General features: G+C 35.2%; 1 protein-coding gene across 2 annotated transcripts in view; it reads right to left on the reverse strand.

Moving 5' to 3' along the window:
- Positions 1–1,537: 1,537 nt before the first annotated feature.
- LCORL (ligand dependent nuclear receptor corepressor like) overlaps positions 1,538–24,401 on the reverse strand; it is an 85,933-nt gene continuing 63,069 nt past the window's right edge. Inside the window, exons 7-8 of one of the 2 annotated variants that reach the window (XM_075148833.1) lie at positions 15,948–20,827; positions 1,538–2,432 (exon numbers count right to left, since the gene is read on the reverse strand). In XM_075148833.1, the coding sequence (XP_075004934.1) occupies positions 2,419–2,432; positions 15,948–20,827 (4,894 nt within the window). In that variant the 3' untranslated portion in view covers positions 1,538–2,418. The remainder of the gene's footprint in view (positions 2,433–15,947; positions 20,828–24,401) is intronic. The other variant, XM_075148831.1, reaches the window with a different exon arrangement.

Genomic DNA, 24,401 nt, shown 5'->3' on the forward strand with positions numbered 1-24,401 from the left:
TTCCACACGTCTGCTGGAAATACCACACGGCAGAGAGGAAACAGTCGAGGAGGTTCCTGGAGTGTGTGGAGGATAACTTCCTGACGCAGCTGGTAAGCGAGCCCACTAGGGGCTTAAAAATATCCTCTTTTTTGCTCTGAACCAATTACTACGCATCCTCTCTATTTTTGCTGGCTAAATACAACGGGGTGTCCAGAGCACATGAATCAAACTAGACCTAGACTAGAAGACTTGATTCCGTATTAAATAATGATAAAATAGACAACAAATGCTATTTGTTGTCAAACTTAAAATGAGCCGATGTTTATTCCTACACTAGTTTTTGTTTCTTAAAACCAGTTTTGTGATTGTTTTTGCTTGCCTAATCAGTCTCTTCAGACTACAAACCGAAAGATTTTCTCTTGGTAAGAGTCTCCTTTGGATGGTCGCTATCTCAAGATGAAGGGTGAGTCCTGCACCAAGAACATTTCTTTTTCTAGTTTTGTTGTTTATTGTGTGACTTAGAGAAGTGAGCTTGGGTTATGCCTGGATCTGACTCCCATCTGAAAACTTTTGAACTCATCAGCCAATTGAAACTCACTACGACACAAAGGAAGGGATCATAATTGTTAAAAGTTAATGAAAACAGACCGCTGCTTGGAGGTGAGACACGCCTGCCTGTACCAGAAGAGTTCTGGTATTTACTCCCTCTTTGAAATGAGAGAATCCACATGGCATCTCCTCCTTCGGGCACATGAACAAGATACCGGCTGCATTAGTTCCACTGCTTGTAAGGCTGTTTTTATGTCCCTTTTTGGATAGCCCTGACTCCTTACTGTTCCTTATGCTTTGGTGGGGCTCCACTAAAGTCAACTTCAGTGCTGCTTCCCCAGGAAGTTTAATTCCTTTTTTGGCTTTCTTGCCCCACAGAATCCAAATGCATTAAATAGTTGAGATATATAAAGACCCTCTACACAACATGGTGTGATGATGAATGTTCATCCTTTAATCATGTTCTGCACTGACACTTCAGTGACTCAAAATCCTTGTGGGATCTTGTGAGACTTACCAGAATTCAAAATAGTCTTTTTATTTCAGTTACTGGATTGCACCTGCAAACCAACAAACTTCTGTAAAGAAGAACTGCATCTTCATTTCATTAAGGATTCACTTAAAGTTATCATCTTACTTAAAATCTTTGTTTTATAAAATACACTGTCTTCTAAGGAAATTTCCTTCTGGAAAATTAGTTCTTGGCAAGTAAAGGACAGACACCTTCTTAAGAAGTTGAATTAAGAAACCTCTACTCTAGCTATTGAATGTATGACTCCAGAAAAGAGAAATATATCATATGGTTTTATTCTAACACTTTTGTTATAGCTCTATTAATAATAAAGTTTTGATGAATGAAGTACATGAACCTTGCTAAAGCTGATCTAAGCATGGAATGTCTACAATGTAGTCAGTTACAACCATTTACTACTTCTTTGAGTAGAGTTTAAAACTTTGATGTTTACATTGAATTTCCAAAGTACACAGAAAAAAAATGAAATAAGAAGAGCATTTACATCCATTTTAATTGGTGGCAGGCATAAATTCATAAAAACAAAAGGGGAAGAAAGACCATTTAGCAGAAACCTCAAAAAGTGCAGATACAGATTTGTTAAATGACAATCTTTCAAGAGATTCTCCTGCAGGCTTGGCCTTTCTTTTAGACATTACGGTCATTAAACACTGTCACACAAAAGTTCTCAAGATAAATGAAGATGAAAGCATACTGCAGAAACAAACTGGTTGTTCGATGCATTTCAATCCGTTTGTGAAGGAGATCTCCTCTGATAATTTACTTTTACTGCTTTGCTTCGAGGTAGTCGGTCTCCACCTGTTACAGATTTGTTTGAATTGTTATTACCATAAATCTTTACATGGTGACCTATGCCACAAATTACATAATATATTAACTTTCGTGCACAAAAATAAAATTGGGAAATAATAATTAAACTTATTATAGAACATAGAAAAATCACAATACTATTAAAGGGGAACATCTGATTCTGCTATAAATTTGTACTGCAAGAATTTCATGATGGTCAGATGCAAAACTTTATATTTAAAAAAAGAAAAACTACATCAAAATGAATAATGCTAGTAGTAATATAAAGCCAAATCACACAAGATCGTTTCAAGATCAATGTAATAAATGCTTATTATTCAGCAGAAAAAAAATCAGGAACAATGTACAAAATAATAGTGCAAGAACAGCTGCAATCTATTTGTTCTCATCATTTTTGAGATTTTGGTTAAAAACTTTACAGCTGGCGAGAGATGCTGCTGAAAAACTCAGATTCCACTCAGTGGGCTGATTAAGGCACATCTTTATGGACTTCAAATGTTCATTTTCTGTGTTCGTGTCTATTGAATTCTGCGGCTCCGAGACTTTCACTTGTAGTGTGCTGTGAGAAAAGAAGTGGGGGTGGGAGAGGGAAAAAATGAGAAAAAGTTTAGTACACTTTCCTCTTCCCCTGCAAACAAGCAAACTGATAAGAGGTAAGATGAGGTGGTGGCAGATTGCCTATACTGTTGGGTTTTTGTTGTTGTTTTACTGCACTATGTTCCAGAAACACCGAGATCAGAACCTGACTGTGCTGTGCTCTCCATGTTGTAAAAGTAGATTGGGCTTGCACACACTCTTGTTGCTCTGATCTTTTCCTTCCCGTAGGAAACACAGAGTGCAAGTGTAGGTCACAGAGAAGACTTCAGTCAGCAAGGTTACTTTCTTGAATTTAAAACCTCTTCAGACTTGAACCTTTGCCCTCACTTGCTGTGAGGAAATTCAAAGCCTTTTCTTATGACCATGGGATTAAGTGTACAGATGAGATGGCACTAGGGCTCACTTCTGAAGTCTTGCAGCTTTCCTCACCCCTACTGCTTATGTGCTTTCCAGGCGTGGCCAGGTAGCAAAACTTAAGACTCTTAGCAATTAACAGAAATAATCAGCTAAATGAAGAGATAAGGCTGGAATGTAGTTTTGTTTTGGGGTTTGTTGTTTGTTTTTTTGTTGTTGTTATCTGAAAGGAACATAAATGTCTTGAGAATCAAGAAATTGCAAACTATGAAGTAGTATATACCTGCAAAGTGCTTTAAAGAACAGTATTTCTACTGTCTTTAAAGCAGTAGGTACATGAACTTTGTTTAATGCTGGGCAAGTGCCAGACAGAAAAAGCTAAAGGTTCAGGCTTGTCAAATGATTTGGCATGTTACTTCTGTATATAAAGTAGGAATTGTACTACATCGTTACGGCCTGTTTGTCCAAACAACGCTGCTAGCAATAACAGAGTGCATACTAGGATTAGGTCACTAATTGTGACTGTAATTCCTTCCCATTTGCTTGGACTGCAAATCAAAATGCAGAGTGCTATAACACTACCAAACAGCACTTTCTGAAGAGTCGACTATAATGGTTTCCCTCTCCGAGGGACTGTCCTGCTCCTTATCTTTTAGTTTTTGTACAGGTTTCTGCACAAGATGTAAAAGGCAGGACTGAATTTGCAAAGCTAGAACTGAAGTATATGCTGGTAACTGTCATGCAGCAATTTACCTCTTACAGAAGAACTCTAGGAAACTTGAGAGTTTGGCATTTTAAGAGAATGCATAAAAACAGGAAAAGAAAAATGTTAAATTAATGTTTTTTTTAGTTCCCCAGTATGAGTAACATCAACATAAAAAGCTCAAGTATTTTAGGAAATTTTACCTTGATAAAAATAAAGTGGAAAATAATACAGTTAGAGATCTACATTAATATAATTGTTAACCAAGAAGAAGTTAGTCTTTCATCTGGCTTTTCATTCTTTCACTTGTAGTGATTTATTTTCTAGCTGTTGATGTAGCAAGGTATGAAAATGGTGTATTTAAATAGTATTTTTAAAGCAGAGAATGTAATTAAGGTGTAAAATTAAATAGAAGCAGTTGAATTTCTCCAGCCAGATCCATCAATAGATTCTACTCTAAATTTTATTCCACTCTGCTTGCGAAAGGTGCGCTGTGCATTAAACATTCCTAGCAAAAGAAAGCGATGTTTCATACAGCAACCCTCCCGTCAGGAAGAACTACAGGTTACAGCCTGATGCTTCCAGAAGCCAGGAAGCCTATTTTGGTAGAGCTTGGAATTAGGCTGTAGAGTATCTCTAGTCTACATCCTCCTGGAGTTTTCCACTACCAACGCCTGCACCAGGAAGAGGATGGAGGTCCCTTTAACTTCCTACACAACAGGCATTTACTGATCTTATCTAATGGTTTCTAAAAAGGTTAGAATGTCCAATTCTCAAGCCACCTGTTTACTATTCCAGCAATTATAATCTGTTTTGTTTTTATTCGCTTGGGATTGATGCAGTTACGTGATTTGTGGAAGGCAGCTACAGGCACTTCTGTAACATGGAACATAAATTCCAGCCATGGCATATTCAATAGTTCTGCTTTCACTAGTGAATTCAAAGACAGGCCAACAGTGCTAAAAGCCCAATGAAAAAGAGAAAACAGGTTTTTTTTGTTTAAAAATCTTTGTATGATAATAGTGATATTTATTGAAAATTCAGATGCTTTTCTTCATCTTTAATTACACTACCCTCTATCAGCCCTTGTCCTCTAACTGCTCTTGAAGTGCTGATAACATATTTATTGCTTAATTTAAAAGATTTTGTATTTCAGAGTGTACAAGAACTGATCCTGATCATTCTTGTCTCCTCTTAGAAAGTAAAAATTAAAAAAAAAAGTATATGGAAACAAGACTATACCCTTTTGATCTGAAACAATAGCAATTTAAAAAACACATCTCTCAGGGAGCTAAGTTGTGTGTTTCTGCAGCCCTTCAGCATGCGTTCTATCACTGCTCTGCGTAAGGAGCACGCTCAGTCTTACAAAGATTTTTGACTCTTCTCTGTAAGTCAGCATATGTGAACTAGTGGGGAGGCAGGAGTACCGTGGCGCCGGGTACCGTGCTGAGGATGTGGACACAGGAAGGTCGTGTACAGGGACAGGACACACTGTTCTGTCAATGCACGCTGAGGATGCCCTCACATGCTCTTGGCTTTCTTTGGATGCTGCTACACACAAAACCAATGGGTCTAGAAAACTGTCAGTGATGACTCCAGGATTTTTTTTTCATGTGTTGCAACTCTCAGTTCCCAAATCACCATTGCTGAATCACCTCTGAATTTACTATCTTTCAACAGCATTGGAAAAAGAGGCAACTGCCTATGTTATTCTAACAAATCATAGCAGCCAAATCAGAAGAATGCCAATGGACTCTGAAGTCCTATCTAGTCTCCCCTGCGTAAGCAGACAACCCTGTGTGTGGTTAAGTCTCCAGGCCTGCTAGGACCTAAAAGGATTTCCACAAAAATTTCCTCCTATCATTCAAGCAAAAGAAATTAAATAGAAAGGTCTTTGAATTCAACCTTCTAGTAAAGCAAGCAACAACAGGCCTTCCCATGCTCCTAACAACTAAGGAAAACTCTGCTCTTTTCCACTTCCTCTTCTGGAATTACAGGGCTCAGTCCTGATGTCTCCCCAAAATACAGGACAGATTTGAATGTATGTTGACAAGTTTAAATATAGACAACATTCCTGCCCCCTTTTAAAGTTATAATTATTTAAAGCAGCCTGACTTCTTAGAAAGTTATTTAGAACTGTGATCTTTTTGACAAGAATCCCTATATTTTGTAGTAATATTGATTATTTAGCAGTCTACTGAAGGCACAGGGTTCTTAAAGAGCAAGGAAGCAAAATATTAATGTAAGCTGTCACTGAAATGGACATGAAGAAGTGATAAAATTTTAGGGCATAATTTACTAGTGATGATAGTATTAAACCTGTTAAAGAAAAAAATAGTCCTATGATCTCAAATCGCTCATAGCGTATTGTCTTCAAAGATCTTGGAAACAAAACCCAGCTAAGAATCTAACAGTTGAAAGGAAGCATCATTAATTTTATGATGAACATAATTAATTCTTAGCATCTAGGCACTGCGTGAAACAAGTCTGCCTCTGATCATCTGTTCCGTGAAAGAAAACTACCTAGTTTCTACGCATTATTAGAAGTTAGTAGCATGCAAATAAATTAAAAAACCCCTATACACCTGTTGTGCAGATAGGTACTGTTGCATTTACCTTAGAAATATACTGTAACAGAAAAAAGTTTTTGCTGTTTTTATTCTACTTAATCATAATTAAAAATGGTTTTAAATGAGGTACAATAAGGCTAAGGCTTGGAGGTTCAGAACTATGTCTGCTGGTTCGGGCTGTTCTCAGAGGAAACAGAATGCCACCATCTCTATACTGTGATGAATGCAGCTATGTAAATCTTCTCATTTGAGCTGGATTAATCTCAAATCTTTAATTCATAACAGTTTTTTGACATTACAAATGCAACTATGTTATGGAGGGAGATTATCTCAGAAATATGATGAAACAGTCCCTGGATGGTTTATAACCCACCAGACTTCTGAATTAAGGAAGGTCAAACAATAATTTGCAAATAAGTAATTTCCTTTTCTGAGATTTCTACTACTTAAATAGAATTTGAAAACAGCTGTGAGTAGCAAATGGAGAAATATGAAATGTCTCAGCAACAAATATACAAAAGAATTTCTTCAAACACACATCTCTAGAACTTTAAACTAGAAAGACAGGTAACAACGACCACAATTTTGAGAATGGATACCTTAAGTATAGCTCTTAAATCTTTACTTGCATTGTAAATAAATTTCTTAAACTTTAAAAATAAATTGCTACTGAATGTTTTGAAATTTATGCTAAGTGCCCTAATAAAAACACTGAAATCTAACTTTAAGTACTTTTTTTTTTCAAATGGAAAATATAACACATATATAAAAGAGCACCATCTAAGTGAGAATAAGAATATTTTTTTGGATTAAGAAAAATATCATATGGCATTCTTACAGCTTCTAGACAAGAATTTTTCAGCTAGGCTTCTATTTCATGTACAGGAAAATAATCCATTATTTGAAGCAAATAATCAAGATTTCAATAGTTTGAAATAGACAACTTTGAGGGCAAGCCTGTGTCAGTAAAATATCATGTATAATCTCTGCATATTTGTGAAATCTGCACTGTAGATAATAGGAACCCGTGACTGTGGAGAAGAATTCTGGAATCGGGAGTTTTGGATAGGACTTTGGCAATGCTACAAAATCATAAACAAAAAAGGGGGAGATGTGGAGAAGAATTAAGAGGTGGCCTAATGAGTACCAGCTGATTCAAGAGCAGAAACAGGTGAAGGGAATTGTGAGCAGACACGTGATCGTTGCCGGAAGGAAGATATGAGAGAGGTGCAATGGAGAGAGAGATGGTAGGGCTGCCCTGTTATGATAAAGGCTGTGCATGTATGCCACAACACGTGACAAGATCCATCTGAAAAGACTGATTTCCCTAAGCATCTTAATTTTTATGTATGCATATATTTTAATATGAAATGTGAAAGTCTTATTATTCTAATTCCTAGCAGGACCACAATTTAGAAATATTCTACCCTGAGCTGCAAAGTGAAAACAAAGAATAAGAATACCTACATAAGACCTGCTTGGAAAAACATGAATGTAGTCACATTACTCACTAATGGCTTGACAACTGATATAAAACATTCAAAATCAAATAGAAATGCATAGGCGTATGCTTTTGAAAGGATTTTAAGTCCTAAGCTAATGTTAAATCAAGGCTATTTCTACTGGTAGGCATGCAGTAAGAAAAGCAGGCCTAAAGTCAATCATCACTGAAGAAAGAGCCAAGTTAAGATACCTGCCCCACTTACAGATAAACCATGATAAAAGACAGAAGCACAGATTGCTTTTATGTATGCCTAGAAGTGGAGACAGAAAGGAGGATGTGGCAGTAAGTAGAGGATGGAGAGTAGGTGAGCTGGCACAGCCATTGAAAAAAAGTTTGTGAAACTCCTGTCTAAATTTCATTTGTGGTAAGGAACAGTTAAAGCTGAATGCAGACATAAGTCAGGTGAGTTTCTGCTGTTGAAAGAACAAATCAGACAGTAAAATCTGTCAGACTGACAAAACCAAACAAAAGAATACAGAAAAAAAGCCTAGGTCTCCATAAAGCATGAAGTTTCTCACTAAAGGTTTACATGCTCTTAATAGAGCAAGAGATACCATTACTTGTACCCCAAAGAACACTGAAGTATAATCTAAGCAGCCTTTACTGATGTCTACAACGTGAGAGAAATCAGCATCAGAAAAAGGTTCCCTTCCTTCAGTTATGAAAAAATGGAAAGAGAAATATAAATTGCTCGACCTGTTCCACAAGAACAGAACGTGCAATTTGCCATGAGAATAGGAGCAGAAACAATAACTTTTCTAGAATTATGAAGTGTCCAGAACTGTTGGCCCAAAAGCATGGAGCTAGGAAGATAAAGTCTGTTTATACATCCTGATTTTGGAAAAGACATGTATCTTTACACTGTAGGAAAAGAATTAAAAGTTACCTGGTCTTCAATAAGAAAAAGTGGATTAAAAAGTAGGCATGGCTATTTAGAAAAGATTTTCCATACCTGGGTTTGAGGAAATCTATGACAAAGGCTGACTGACATCTTGCTCGTATGATATTATAAATCTCTTATCAGCTGTAAGAGATAGTATGGACCAGCAGAAGTACACAATGACAAATATGCAGTAAAAAACAAAACAGGGAACGAAATCGGGCTGCACTCATTCTGCAGTGCTCCTGAGAGTATGCTTTGGTACTCACAAACATACAGCTTGGAAAAAAAAAAAGCTGATGCGTGATCTGAGAATCAGTTAAAGTTTGGTACTAAAGGAGAGCAAAGTATGAAGAGAGGATGCGGATGAATGTGGAACAACCAGAGTGTAATGGTCTGAATGGTCTGAACAATGGTTCAGATATGGGTCTGAATAAAATAAATGAATAAAAGCAATGGCGTGAAATAACAGTTCAGCAGGGACCATGGCAAAGTAGCAATGCAGGTTAGGTAATTCTTTAACAAAGGCGTAGGAAGTTATAGTGGATCACATATGAAGCAAAAGTCGATGCTATATTGCTGTAAAAATGCAAGTAAGTATCATGATATATAAAAAGCAGCGGGATAGCTAACATTGGAAGACATAGCCAATGACAATGGTGTAATTTTCATTATGGGAGCTAAGCCGTTATGAGAAGTGGTTAGACATCCTGTTTGGGCTCATCAGCCTCCCTGAAACAGGCTACACACTTTCTATGCTTCTGTGAGAGAGGAAAAGTAAAACACATGTAGTCTGACTTATTAAAGTGAGTAATATAAAAAATAATGTTGACAAAAATCACACATTGAGAAAAAAAAAATAAAGTGAGCATTTAGATGAGAAGACAAGTCAGCTGAAAGCTGGCAAGGAGGAAAAAAGTAACACATGGAGGAGATATGAAAACTGAAGTAATTCAAGATGATACCTTATGCATTGAAAGGAGAAGATGGGGAGAGATGTGTCTCAAGAACAGCATTATTTTATCAACGTACACTGCAACCAATCAAAACATTATTTTGAGTTGTAACCTGGTTATGAACCTGATAAAAATGCGTTGGGTACATTTTAATTATTGCTTAGTTACAATAACTTCAATATTTTATTTGACTACCAGTGAAATAATTTCTATTTTCTTTTCTAGCTTTTCAATATGGCACTATTAAAAAAATCCTTGCAAACAAAAAAGTAATTAAAAATGCTAATTAACTTCTAAATTGGGACCTCAATCTAGTTTCTATTTGCAGTATTTCAAAGTAGTAATTTTCTCTTAAAATGGTACATTAGAAACTTCTCAGTTCATAGGTAGCACATATCCCTATACAAATATATATAGATACAGGTCTATAAATCATACATTTCTATATACTTGTAGTTGTTAAAAAACATAACTTGGGTTTCCAAACATTTTCTTCTGATTTATTTTAAAATACCTAATAATTATAATGAGGACTCCATAAACTTTCTTTGCTAGATTATACACCCAAGAACACCATCATGTTTCATATTACATTGAGACCACAAAGCATGACACTACCTCAATTACCACCACGGGTGAAACCGTCAAGCTATGATGTTGTAGTGGTATGTGCATGTGAATGCAAAATGCTGCTCTTAAAATCTTGGGCTTCCCATATAAACCAATTTCCATTCAGATATATCCATCTAATTAGTTGTTGATCATTGTAAAAATATCTGGCTTAACTACAACCTGAAGGCTGTCAACAGCTTTCAGAAACACTCAGTATGCTAGGGAACACTCAAGATTCAAGGCCATTTTAAACGGCAGAGAGTCTTTCTTTTTCCTGTTGGCCATAGGAAACACCAGAGAAAAAAAGCCTTATGATAAGAAAATATTGTCCTTAAAATATGGCAAAAATCTTATTTGTATTAAATTAATATCCAGTTACCAAATGAATACAAGGAAGAAGGAACATAAAAAACGAAATATAATTTCCAACAGCTACCGAATGTTTACCTACATTTGACACAAAATTTCGGATAAGTTCATAAGACTTAGCACCACTCTGTAAAGCCCTGCAAACAAATGTTTAGACTTTATCCTGAAATACTTTAAAATAATGAAAACATTTCTATTAGTCTCAAATTTTGTTTAAACAATGTCTTTAAGGCACAACTGTGTAACTATAGCAAAACAAAAGGACACTGCTAGCAAAAGGATAAACAGTGAATAAATGTGGCATTATATTTGGCTTGAAAACCTGGAGATGTCATCAAAGGACACACTACAACTATCTTTTGATTGAGTGAAAGAGGAATTAGGGAAGGAAAATCTACCCAAGAATACATGCAAACAACAGCCCAGTTATCTCACACCATTTTAAATCTTCCCCTCGATTCTGGAACCAGAATCTGCACTTTTTGAAGATTCTAGTATAATACACTTTACAAAAATTTGGTGGAAAAAAAACTAACGACCACTAGCTTTAGCATATAAACAATACAGGAATGCAAACTAAGGCACAGTACACCATGCCTCTATGAATTAAAGCATCTTTCTTGCGCAGGAATATTTTCCCAGAGCTCAACACCAAAATGTGGAATTGTCTCAGTATAATTAACTTGCTTCGTGATAGTCAGACTATGTAAGTACTTTATTTACAAGTTAAATCATCACAGGCTGTGTTGATTGACCTCTATCCTTTTCTACCTAACATCAACCGAAGCTCCACTTTAAGGCAGTAAACTCTTAACAGAAGAGGGGATTTTAAAAAGGATACTTACTTGTCATATTTTCAAAAGCACCAGGCAGGCCTGGGAAAACTACTCCTCTTCTAGAGAAAGGCTTAAGCAGAAAGACAGAAGCCTGTCTATATTTATACAGTATTATCAGTTCCCTAAAGAAAGCTGAAAAATTTAACCATTTCCTCAGGACTGAGAACAAATAGGAAAGCATAAGTATGAGTTTCTCAGTTTTTGAGGAAATAAAATTAAAAAGAGATAATAAAACAATACTGAATAAAATGATGAAAAAAAACCCTCACTTATGTATAAAACTGGGCATATAAATCCTATACAAAGGCTTTATAATCATGACTAAACCACACAAATTTCCTTGCAGGTAAAGGAAATGAAAGACTTCAGAGTTGAGTTCTTCAAAAGAAGTCTACTATTCAAGTAAGCAAACGTAAAAATCCTTAGCTCAGAACCTTCAAAAGAACAAGAGGAACAGCATACCCCAAGGCAATAAATAAATGACCACATTTTAAAACAAAACAGCACCCAAAATTTATACACCTCATGCTAGATCACATGATGGGAGAGAAAGACAAGGGAAAGACAGACTATATAATTGCATTTGGCAAGTGGAATTCCAGAGTGTAAAACAAGATGGAGTATTAGACTGTGCCATTAGAGCTGCAGTTGTTGCATTAAGGGGAATGAGGCAGAGACCATTAAGTTCATTAAGCGAGTCAGGATTTATTATACATGTATAGTCAACTATCTGTCAAGCCCACCTTTCTGTTTCTATACTTCTGCATTAAAAATGGCCACTTACTGAGAATAGTCATTCTATTAATTTTCTTACTTTGTTTTATGGCTGGCTGTGAAAAAATAACTTCTTGTCTGGCAACTACAGTTATGAAAATTTCTATCTGCTTACTCTGCATCACAGGTGAAACTTATTCTGAAGCCAAGTAACCTTCTGATGAAAAGCCTTTGTGAAAAGAGCTAAGACATGGCTGTTGAAAATGATTTCTCAAAATCAACAGATATAATGACTGTTGCACTCTGTCTCTTTTGCATTTTACCTAACCCAATATTTTAAATTTGTTCCACATTAGAAGTGTAGAATGTGCTCCTTCATGAAAGAGAAAGCTGAAGAGACTTGCTAAAACCAATCTTTTTTGTCACTAGATCATTGGTGTGAGACTAATGTCTTCCACAGTAGTAGGAAAGTGATTCACATCGTGTAGCCTTATTGCTAATGGATTGCACTACCATAAGACAAATAAGCAACAATACTGGAATATTAATGCCATATAGATGTGTAAAAAGAGTTCATAAAATTTTCCCTCCCAATTTTAAGAAAATTGATGGTAATGGAAGTCAAGTTTAAGAAAGTTCTGTCTGTTGTCATATAAATATAGATGTTATTTTACGTGCACAATCAGGAGACCAATTAGACTCATAAAAATACCAAGTTTTCATAGTTAGATCCCTAACTCTTGTAGTCAACTTTAAAATGATTACAAAGATTAGCAAATTCTCATTTTAAGTACTGCACTAACTTGATCTCATTAAGATAGCATTTAAAAACAGCGTTCTAATATAATGAAAAATTAAAATCAAAAATTTATATTCTCTGCCAACAAATACAATACATTTTCTTCTAAAACTCCCGACTACTTGAAGAAAAGCCAAATTATAAGGGAGAAAATGAAAAAGTTCATTTGAGATGAAGAAAATATCCTAGGTTCAAGTGATCGGAATTTATTTTTAAAAGCTTTTCTATGTGAACTCCCACCCTGATACGAAGGGTAAGTAGACAGGTATGTCATGGCATCACAGCACGCAGTACTGCCTCCTACTGTAGGAGATCCACAGCCTCCTTTGCATCTGTGATAAATCCACACTCCCTGATGTAGATTTTTAAAATATTCAGTACCTTGTAAGTTCCTAAAATGGAGTCTTTTATTGTGTCCCATTTTATTGTTGGATAATAGTTTCTCTTATTTTAGCTTGGCACTCTTGAAGCCTTTTTGGATCTAATTGGGCAAGTCCAAAGCATGTGAATGTGGTCTTCAGTGTTACAAGGAAACACACTGAACCACTCTCATGGAAAGAAACATAAATACTTTCCTAAAAAACATGCTTATGTAATTTTCTTTGCCATCACAGAGAGTAATAATGTTTCAATGTTGCTAAAGAAATTAAAATGGTCAGAACATAGATTTACAGTAAAAGGGAACTGCCCCTCAACACATCAAATGCATCGTTGAAGGAATAGTTCAAGCAGTAACGAACAGCATATGGACCAATATATCTACCATCCACCTTATCTTGAATAAAACAGGCAATATGAAAAAGTGATTAACTCTCCTCAGTTGCTGCAATGAGCACATGGCTAGTTCTAGTTGCTTGATACTACCTTGAGCTGTAAGAACTCAACTGCTTTACTCCCACTTCTAACAAAAATTAAGTATACATTAAAATTCAGTAACAATGTTCTGCCTACCTGCCACAATGCTTCGCAATAAAACAGCATCACAACACCTCTCTAAGAATATTCAGTAAGACACCAAGATCAGTAAAACTTGAAGAAAAACTTTAAATATTGACCATAAATGTGTATATAAGAACATTTCAAGCATGACAACAGAACAAAGATATAATTTGTGATACCACGTCAACAAAAATACAGTCCAAAGAACATATGAATGAATAATGATGTTTTCATGTGCATTAAATTTCCAGATGCAGGAATTATGTTTGAAAACACATGCATGCACAGCTAGAAATCATGTTCCTTCTTTTTAGCCAGTAGCTATACTCCAGACTAAAAATGTTTGTATGATTTCCTTGGCTAGTGCAGACAGTACACAATGTTGAATCAACATGCCAAAACAAGACATCCTTTTCTATATCAGTCAATCCCCTGATACTGCAACAGTACCCCTAAAAAAGATTTGGGGTTACAAGTGTGGAGAAAATTCCAGAATCATAATTCTTTGTCTTTTAACATTTCCTTTATCAATGAACTTTCTGTCATATCCTTTCTAAAGACAACAACTGATATGAGAAACTATGAGTAAAAGGAAAATAACAAAAATTGTAAATGAAATAATGTAAAATATCAAAATAGTTATCAGATTTCCTAAGGATCCAAAACTAAAGGAGGAAAGTTATCAGGTAAATAAAATTGAGTCCCAATTAAAACTAACATGAGACCATATCACAGTAATAGGTCTTACATTGCCACACCAAGAAAAAGTTTGAAGATAAATATAATTTGAATGCAAAATTTTCTCAACTACAGTCAAAATTATGAAATAAAAATATGAGAGAGCTCTTTCTTCATTTGCAAAAAAAGAAACAGATGGATGTTACCCTTTCCTTTTCTAGTTCCGGCTTTTTTACAGCAATCTTGTATCAAGGTTTGAACTTCTTAAAACCAAGTTTTTTATGTTGAGTTTGGCTCCAAATCAGTGAATTAAAATACAAAATAATAGTGTAAAGATAAAAAAGGCTGTACTTTGGAAAAGCAGGGTTACACTGAATGAGCTTAATATGAAGAATTTTATATATCACATAAAGCACAAAAGAAATAAAGTATACAAGAGCCATAATATTGTTCATATTACAACTTAAATTAACTTTTCAGTTTATTATCAGGGATAGATTTCTACAACATAGAATACAAAGGGGGACATAAGATTTTGCTCTGATATTTTGAATAGTTTTTTTTTTATCCTTTGGGCAATATAATCAGATTAGCTAATACAATATTGTTTCTAAAAATGAATATTTCTGCAGTAATTTAATTTTTTTTTTACTTGGTGAGTATTTCACACCTTAGTTATTTTATTGAAATGAGTTGAGACTTCTGTTTAAGGAGATCTCTTCACCCAACAGAAGAAATAATTTCACAAGTGTACCCTCTTTGTAAGTAATATAATGGCCTTTCTGAGATCACAGTTGTATTACAATGTATTATAAATATCTAGCTTTAAAAATGGATTTAATTTCACACTAGCCTAAAAAGATTCCAATCCAATGCATTTAGCATAATAACTGTATATTGTACTTGTCTAGAATAAATTTGCATTTTAAATTGTTCTGTAAGGATTCAATGCGCAAACCCTTTAGTGTCAGCAGATTTCATTTGGCATTGAATGGATACTAAAACGGATCTCTGAATGAATACTCCTCAGAAGTACACAGTACTTCTTTTACTGTATAATTATAAAACCATTACAGATTTATACTAGAAATTGTTCAATAACATTTTTTTGAACAACTATATGTTAATACATTGAATTTCTGCTTCATTTTATAATTTATCCTTCCTCACAATATGAGAAACTACACAGTGGAACGAAATTCTGTTCCTTTTGAAATCAATAACCAGTTGCTACTGACTTCAGACATGTCAGAACTTGATTTGTTGTCTGTCTGAACTATATTAGTTAGTTCTTTTTCTTTTACCTTGGTGTGTTATAGCCGTAAGAGAATGTAATATGCTTACTGTAGCCAAAAGATTCGTGTAAAATACTACATAAATTTTAAAATTGCACTTTCTGCATTATTCTGACGCTATATAATGTTTAATTTCATGTCTTCTCTGAAATTAAAATTAGTATCATGCAATAAAAAAACAAAACAACAAAGTGCTTAGTTGTTTGACTTCTTTAAGATAATTCTTTAAGATTGCAATTTTAAGATGAAGGGGGGAACAGGAACTTACCTACTTGGTACTTTGGGTAATAAGCTGCCATTTGTCCACTACTGCATGATTGTCTCTTATGCCTTTTTCTTATATTTGTATCAGTGGTCTCCCATTGTGGATTTTTTCTTTTGTTTATTCTGTTAAGAACTTCAGAACTACTAGCAGGATTATCATCATGGTTTACACCACTACTTAATTTTCTGCTGTGAAATTGGTCATCCAGCCTTTCAGTCACTTTAGAAGAATTAGATCCTTTAGATGAGTCCATTTCGTTTTCTTGTTTCTTTAATGCATTTTGCTTAGTAGAATGGGACCTTAAAAGAGGATGTCTTTTTTCTTCCGTATAGGCCTGATTGCTTTTACTTTCAACAGCTTCAGGAGAATAAATGACATTATTTAACTTAAATGAATTGTGCTGCTCAATATGGTTGATTTTTCTCAGAAATATCCTACAATCTTTAAAGGTTTTGGCTTTCCAAGTATTTTGAAACAGTTTATCTTGGCTTTGTTCTTTTCTAACATTTTGTTGGCAACAAATTGTTCCATTTGTCTCTGCATGTGACTTAAGTATATTTGCTAAACCAGGATGTGGGTTAAAGTCAGAAGATCCCATCATCTGTTGAACAAATGCATCTCTGGCTTCATTTTCAGTTGGCAAGAGGCTACTCTGAGATTCTACCAAAGTCTGAGTGGGCTGGATTTCTACTCTATTTTTTTCCTGGAGCTTGGGCATTTCATCATTGGTTTCCCCACTTGTACTTTTAAACAACTGGCTTTGGCAAAAGAACTGCAAATTTTTCTTTTTTGATTTCCAGCCTCCGGGAACCTGATTATAAAGCTTTTTCGTTTGTCCCCACCTATCACGCTGTAACTTCTTAAATTCATTTCTTTTTAATCTGGCTAACGTGAAATTACTTTTCATGCTTAAGACTGGAGACCTCACCATGTTATGTAATATTTGTAATTTCCCTGCTGGTTTTGAAGGAGAGGATAGTGCAAACTTTTTAAAGTGCTTTCTGAAAGGGCAAGTATTAAGATCAGAGTGTTTAGTTTCCATCTTTATCTCTCTAGTACTAACTACTTCTAAAGGATTGCGAGCATTTGCCTTTCTCACTAGAGAGAGAGACTGTGTTTCTGTAGTTTGCATAAACCAGGTGCAGAGTTCATTCATATTACACTTTTTCTGAAAAAGCATTTTTATAGGTGATGTTTCAAGTTCTACAAGGCAGGAGTCTAAAGGGTTTGACATTTCAGTATTACAGTCTTGTTCAATGGGATCCCTTTTTTCACATACACATTTATCAAACTCATTTCCCCCCACTCGCAACCAGGTATTAGTTATCTGTTCAAATCTATTATTTAGTTCTTCCAACAAAGTGTCACTTGAAGTGGAACTGGCCCACCACCTGAGAGAGGGATTTGATGAAAAAATGGGATCTGATGATACTTCGTTAATGGGCCTGAATTCACCATCCTTAAGATCCTTTTTTGCATTTCCTGAATTTCTCAGTTCTGAGGTATCTTTGGATGCTGTGCTCTGATTTGATTGCCTGTGTTTTTCCTTTCGATCTTTAGCTTTTTTCAAATGGAGTTTGTAAGATTTATGTAGTAAGGCACTTCTACAAGTAAATGCACTAGAAGATGCTAACGAATGTAAAAAATGCAGCGAGGGTTTTCTGTCTCTAGCAGAATGCCTCAATGGAATTTCACGTTTTCTTGACACTGTTGTAATAACATTGTTTGATCCATCCTCTCTAGAATCTTTCTGCATGCTCTTTACTTGACCCATATTATTGCACAGTTGATTTTTTCTCTCCTGTGGTATGTTTTTTTCTAACACATTCTGCTGTTGTAAAGGAGGCAAACAGTTGCTAATACTCACTTTTCTTTCCTGAGGTGAAACTCTATTAACAGTCACTGATATGCCAGAGATTTTTACTTTTGCTGGCCTACCGGGTTTTCGAATGGTGGTTAACGGTTTCTTAATCGGCCGTATAATATTGCTGCAAGGATGTGGTGATGCTAGGTTACTCTTGGTAGGTCTAACATAGTCATAACCAGAGACCTCGTTTTCAGTAGAAGAATTCTGTAAGGCTTTTACTATTTCGGTCAAAGCATTTTCAGTTTCTGCATTGTGTCTTGCTTTGCCGTGGTCATCGGCAAAATTAGAATCAATGTGTTGTGTGGGCAGAATGTTGATTACATTTAGATTACCTTCAGAAACATGTCTCTTAGTTCTTCTTGACCTTCCAAAAACAACCGTCACAGTAATATTTTTGTTGCTGTTAACTTCTTCCATTACTGCTGCATCAGATTTGGTACTTTTACCATCACTGCTAAGTTCAGGTCTAGGTTCTGTGCTTTCAGTTGTGTCTATTTTTGGTTTTGGAGGCCGTCCAATAGGTCTCTTAACTTGCTTAACAACTTGAGGACCTATTTTCTTCGGTCTACCAGGTTTTCTTTTTAAAACTGATTCACTGCTACTGCTTGATTTCTCCACAACTTCGTCATTTTGTTTCGAGTCATTTAAGTTAGTTTGACCAACTGGACAAGAACTTGTAATTGCTTCCGGGTAAACACAACTTGACTCCTCCCTGGTATCATTTTCACTGTAATCACAATCCTTGGCACAGATTGCATGAGAAAGATTTCCTGTGGCCTGTTTGCCTAACAAAGCATTTGTGTGCCCCTGAAACAAACAAATATCTGTGCTTCCTTTAGAAGATGCAGCTGCAGATGTCAAAGTATATTTGACTCCTTCACTACTATTAACCTCCGAGACAAACATAAGCTTAATAGGACTAGAGTAGTTTAAGGGAGATGAGGTCTCCCCAGCTTCAGAAGTTGTATGTGAGTCCCCATTATTGGAAGTTGAACTGGATGAATCAAAAGTCAGAGATTTCAAAAGGCTGTCATTACTTTCTTGATCTATAACCATTTCTTGTTTGTTTGTTGTCACACACACAGTTTTGATTTTACTGCTGCTTGGCAGATGTGAATGTGGAAGAAAGCTTTGTCCGGTGCATCCCATTTCATTCAGAGTGAAAGGTAAGCCTCTTCTAGCAGCCGGGTTCATAACCTGTTCATAAGCATTATCTTTTAATTTTTGGCTTATTTTGTAACTATCCAGTAATGAGTTATTAGTCTTTCTGGCTAAGTTTATTTTATCTTCTAAACGCTCTACAACAACTTGCAGATTTGTGTCTCTCACAATTTTGCTTATATTTATGTCACTGCATCTTTCAGCATGAACATCTTTATTTATTTTCATTTTTTCCAAACTTTCTAAAGACTTTTTTGCATTGGATGACTTTCTAAACACAATATTGTTCGTGACATAAACAGAGTACCATCCAGGAGGCACGATGTTACGTTTAGTTCTGCCCAAGATTCCATTATTCTCATCCTTTAGAGGAATCTGATCAGTCTCTTTTAAGGTTGCACAATCTCCTTGTGTTTTTGCGAGTTTCGCCTGGCTGGCTGCAATAGCACTGTTTTCTGAAAGAACTAGAAAGCCGGAGCTGGTTTGAAAATTAGAAAGAGGTAGTTTGAAAGCCTCTGTTTGGTGTACTGGAAAGCACATTGGTTTGGTTTGGCAATTCATGCATGGATTACTTTCAAGATGTTGCAAAGCCTCATCTTCTATCACAGTAAAACTGTGTCTTTTATTTGGATATATTTTATCAAATTTTTTTGTAGATTTCTTTGCATTTCTCTCAGAAATTGACTTTTTTCTTACAAGAGTTTCATCAAGGCTTGCAAGCTCCCTCTTGATTTGCAAAGACTGTCGTCGAATGAATGGTGAATCAGGAGAATTATACATTGCAAATAAAGTTTCCTGACGCTTGCGAAATCTTGTTTGGATAATTTTATTCTCCATTTGTTTATCATGTTGGCGAAGTAATTCCATAAAGCTGTAATCACTTGCCTTAGCATTATGCAAAAGAGAGGTTATGAAGTCTCCTAATTTGACATCATTTTCTGGTGCCCTGTCACTGCTAGAAAGTTTTATAAGATTTGTTGCTATATCTGTAGTGTCTATTGATTTTAACTTTTCATTAATACGGTCCATTAAATCTTGAAAAATGGCAGAATGTTCACCTTTCTCAGCCTTCTCAGAATTTATATAATAATTGTTGCTTTCTTGGTCTGTTGATAGCAACGTTCCATCTGCATATTCAGTCTCTTTTCCTCTGCATGTTTTACCTTCATATTCAAATTCTCCTTTGCTTCCTTCAGCTGGCAAGAGAGATGGAGGCTGGTTGATGGATATTTCAAGCTTGTTATGGTCTAAAGTTGGAAAATCTATAACCGATCCTTCTGATGATTCAAATTCTTTACTCTGTACAGGTGATAGTGGAGGCGGTGATGGGCTGCGAGATCTATTTGAATTTTTAATGCTGTTCAAGAGATCACAGTCCTTAGTTGAATATGTACATACTGCTGCTTTCACAGAATGCCTGTTATAATTTTGCAATTGTTCAGCACAATACTTATGAGAACTACAGGCTTTGTTCACCATTGTCTTAATACATCCAATTGCTACAGCCTGGCATGATAAAGAATGGAAATCTTTAATACAAACAGACAGAGGTGGTAAACAAGTGTTTGGTCTTTGATTTTGTAAACAGCACCTTTTTGTCAGCATATGTCCATTGCAATTGCAAAATGAAACGTGAACATCCTCTTCAGTAAGGGAACGGGGAGTTTCAGAGTGGACCAAATGTGTTTGCTTGCAACTGCAAACTATAGGAACATTTTCATCTTGTATTAAAAATTTTAACATAGCCAAAGTCTGTTGCCAGTGATATGAACAAAAAGACTCCAAAACTTTGTTTAATGTTGATTTTCCTTTTTCCAAATTAGCTGTTTCCTCTGAATTTGCATCAGCTGTTGAGCTTGAACTGAAAATGAAAACAAATCAAAACAAAATATAAATTACAGTAAAATACCATATCTAATGTATGTTATGGTTAAACTCAAGCCTAAAAACCTGAAGTTTGCAAAACAGTTCTGTTCTATTTGCACTATTCAATCATACTTGCGAGTGTCACTAGCAATGATGTGCATCTTATCTATAGCAGTGATAGTCCTACCATAAGAAAAATAATCAAGAAGAAATTAAGGGACAAAAAGAATTTTTTGAAACATAGCTTCTTATATCTAAATGTAATTACAATAATGTTAACTTTCTGATATTTCAAATTACCTTAGCCATTAATGAAGGAAAACCTCACCAAGAACCTGGGGAGCTTAGTATTACTCCCATTTCACAAACTGAGGCACAGAGAGGGTAAATGACTTGCCTAAGGTCACAATTCAAGGTTGTGGCAGAGGCAAGAATGGATCCATCTCTCCTGAATCCCACCCTAAGATATTCATATACCAAAGTGTATTGAATGTTCTTCAGGATACTCTTAAAGATCCTTATAAAGACATTTTAATTTATATATTTATTTTAAAAGAACACTTAATAGGCTAACAGCAAATGGAAAAAATAGCCACTTGCTACTGTTACTGTTCTTTGCAGATAGAAGTTTCCCTTTTAGTTTTTAAATAAATTGCAGTGGTGCATCACAGGCTCTTCATTGCAATATATTACACACACATACACACACACATGCGCGCTCACACACATAGATTCCTTCATTAAACAGAAACAGAGATAATCACCACTGGAATAAATAACTTCTGTGATGAAGGTTAATACCCTTTAAATCTCAAATACAGGGCAGGCCTATATCTAAATAAGACTTCTGAGCAGTTGTTCTCAAAGATATTAACTCAAAATCACTTATTTAATACTACCTTAACTATTTAATTAATTTCTTATAAATTATTAACGCTAACGTCACTACTTACCTAATCAATCATTTATATTGAAAAGCTGAAAATTTTCCATGGTAGAAATTAATACAGATATTTCTTCAATTAAATACAAAATCCTTATGCTGGGTAGCAACTATCAACAGATAGTTAACACCTAATTCAAATGTTTTACTGAAACCAACTGCATGAGCAGAAAATGTTAGAAGAATTCTGTTTCAGAAAAGTATGTATTGTTTAAACACATCACCAAACTCTGAACATGACACTAACTTTTTGCCCTGTTATTACCTCCTGTAATTTTTTGCATTTAAGCCTGTACTTTGGAAAAATTTCATTTTGACTGGGTTGACAACTGTGTTGATCAAGGAACAAACATATTTAAAATTTAATGTGCTGTATTTATATAAAGTTACCTATTCATTAATTAGCTCATACCCAATGTTATTAGCATCAGTAATAACTTTCAGCTTCAGGTTTCTTACTGGATGTTATACATACAAATTTGTATTTTTATTGTACCACACAGATTTTAAAGTTTAGAGCTTAAAACCAGCCAACTACGCTTAATAATTCCTCGTTTTTTCCTTCTCCTGTAATATTTAGTATGAAATGGTATATATTCAAAATAAGCATGTACATAATACTAACTCATAAAAGCGTAAGATAATTGTGATAGTACTAGTTGAAATTGCGATTATGTTTAAACTGAAATAATTGAAGTCTTAAAAAGAAAAAAACCCTCTTTACACTTGCAATCTAAAGTAAAAACAGCATTATTCAAGGGCATGTCATTGTCAGGATTTAACTGTTTTTGAAACGCCACTTCACTGAGAAGAGTCTGAGTGTTACTCAGTCCAACAAACTCAGGAGTCACGAGGTGTTGAAATGTATCACTATACTTGTGAAAACAAAGCAGTACAATTACTTATTCTAGTAGTACAATTACGGATAAAAACTAATTGCCCTCCCCACCACCACGACTTTAACTAAATAAAGTTTTGAAAGGCCAGGTAGAAAAAAAATGAACACAACACTAGCTCTTTAATATTTTGTTTGTAAATCATAGTAAATTTGTTAAATACTAATTTGCTAAAAAGATGGCTATAGTACAGCCTTTTTAGACTGAATCTCTAGACAGATACCTGTCTGTCTAGACTGACAAGGTACGTCTAATGGAGTTTCGCTGGAGAGCTTTAATTGTAGAGGACCTGTATCCATAACTGCTATTTAAAATATGTTCACTGGTAGAAGAAACTTCCAGAGCCCTACAGCCTTCTCAAAGTCAGTAACCAAAATTTCCAAAGGCCTCAAAACTGCTTTGAATTTGCTATGTGGAGATCAACCTGTTGTATAAAGTAATATCCTGGTTATCACAGACATACTGGACATTCTCCTAATACGATTTCTTTCCTGGTTCTCTACCCTTGTGTAACATCTATAATCTGCTTTCCCTTAGCGTGTGTTAGTTTCTAAAGCTGACAGACAACTTAACTTCATCCATTCTATCGTAATAGTACCACACTCCAAATGATCTTTCAAGTTTGTGAAAACACATCTACTTCTTACTCAGTCACCATTTGGGAAAAAAGCTTACTATACAACAAAATAAAGCATTAAAGCAACACATTTTCTTTGAAGTGTCTCTCTGTAGAGATGTCCATATATTTAAACAAACTAATTTTTAGTAGCTTTTCAATACAATTATGGAATTATATTTCAGTTTCCTGTAATTCCTTCATATAGCCCTTTAAATTTGTGCTGTCACACAGTAGTTTAGACTATCCTCAAGATAAAAGGCTTAAACGATAACTTCATAGAAGGAAGAGCTATCACTTTCACAATTGCAATCTTCCTTCACAGAACAGTCTTACACTTCCTACAAATCACAGACAAAGATGGCTAGAGAGAGTGGGTAGGAAATGGAGGGGTTGAGAGGTGAGAGGATCAACACGCGCTGCTCCCCCAGTACCTTTTGTGCACAGTATCTCTGAAGACAAAAGTTAAGTGTGGAATGACATTATTTCCCTGCTGGAGGGCAGGGACAGTTAATACCATGGAGTGGAGGTTGACTGGAGTCCAAAATTGGCACAAAGGCAGAGATGTGATAAGGTTAAGTACTAGCCTTTCAGCATATTATTTTACGTATAAAAAAGTAAGCCTTTGCCTCCTCCACAAATCCAAAAAACTATCAGGAAAGAGCTGGACTCCCAAAAGATGTCCTTCCCTAGCGTTCTATCCTCTGTCGTCTCAGCCACAGACAAGATAGATCAATCTAGCAACTTTGCAGACTGGGAACAGGAACAAAACTGGGAACAGAACATACTTTCAAGTACTTATATGAACAGCATAGAAATGTTATAGAAATATAAATTTGTCTTACAGAAATGTTTGTTTTCTGACTTTACTAAGTAAATAAATTCCTCAAAAAAAGCTATACATTATCTGTAATACATAATAAACATTTTTTAGCTGCAAACTAAAGGATGTAACTGTTATAAAATTAGTTTTCTGAATTTCTTCTCACTTATGAGTAATGCGTCAATTCTGAGACATCATCCTTCCTTAAAGCTACTATTTCTGATATATAAAATTATCATAGTAAATTAGTCATTATGTGCTTAATTTGTGCAGTTCTTGATCTTA

Source organism: Calonectris borealis, chromosome 4, assembly GCF_964195595.1.
Source record: "Calonectris borealis chromosome 4, bCalBor7.hap1.2, whole genome shotgun sequence".
Taxonomy (NCBI): Eukaryota; Metazoa; Chordata; class Aves; order Procellariiformes; family Procellariidae; genus Calonectris; species Calonectris borealis.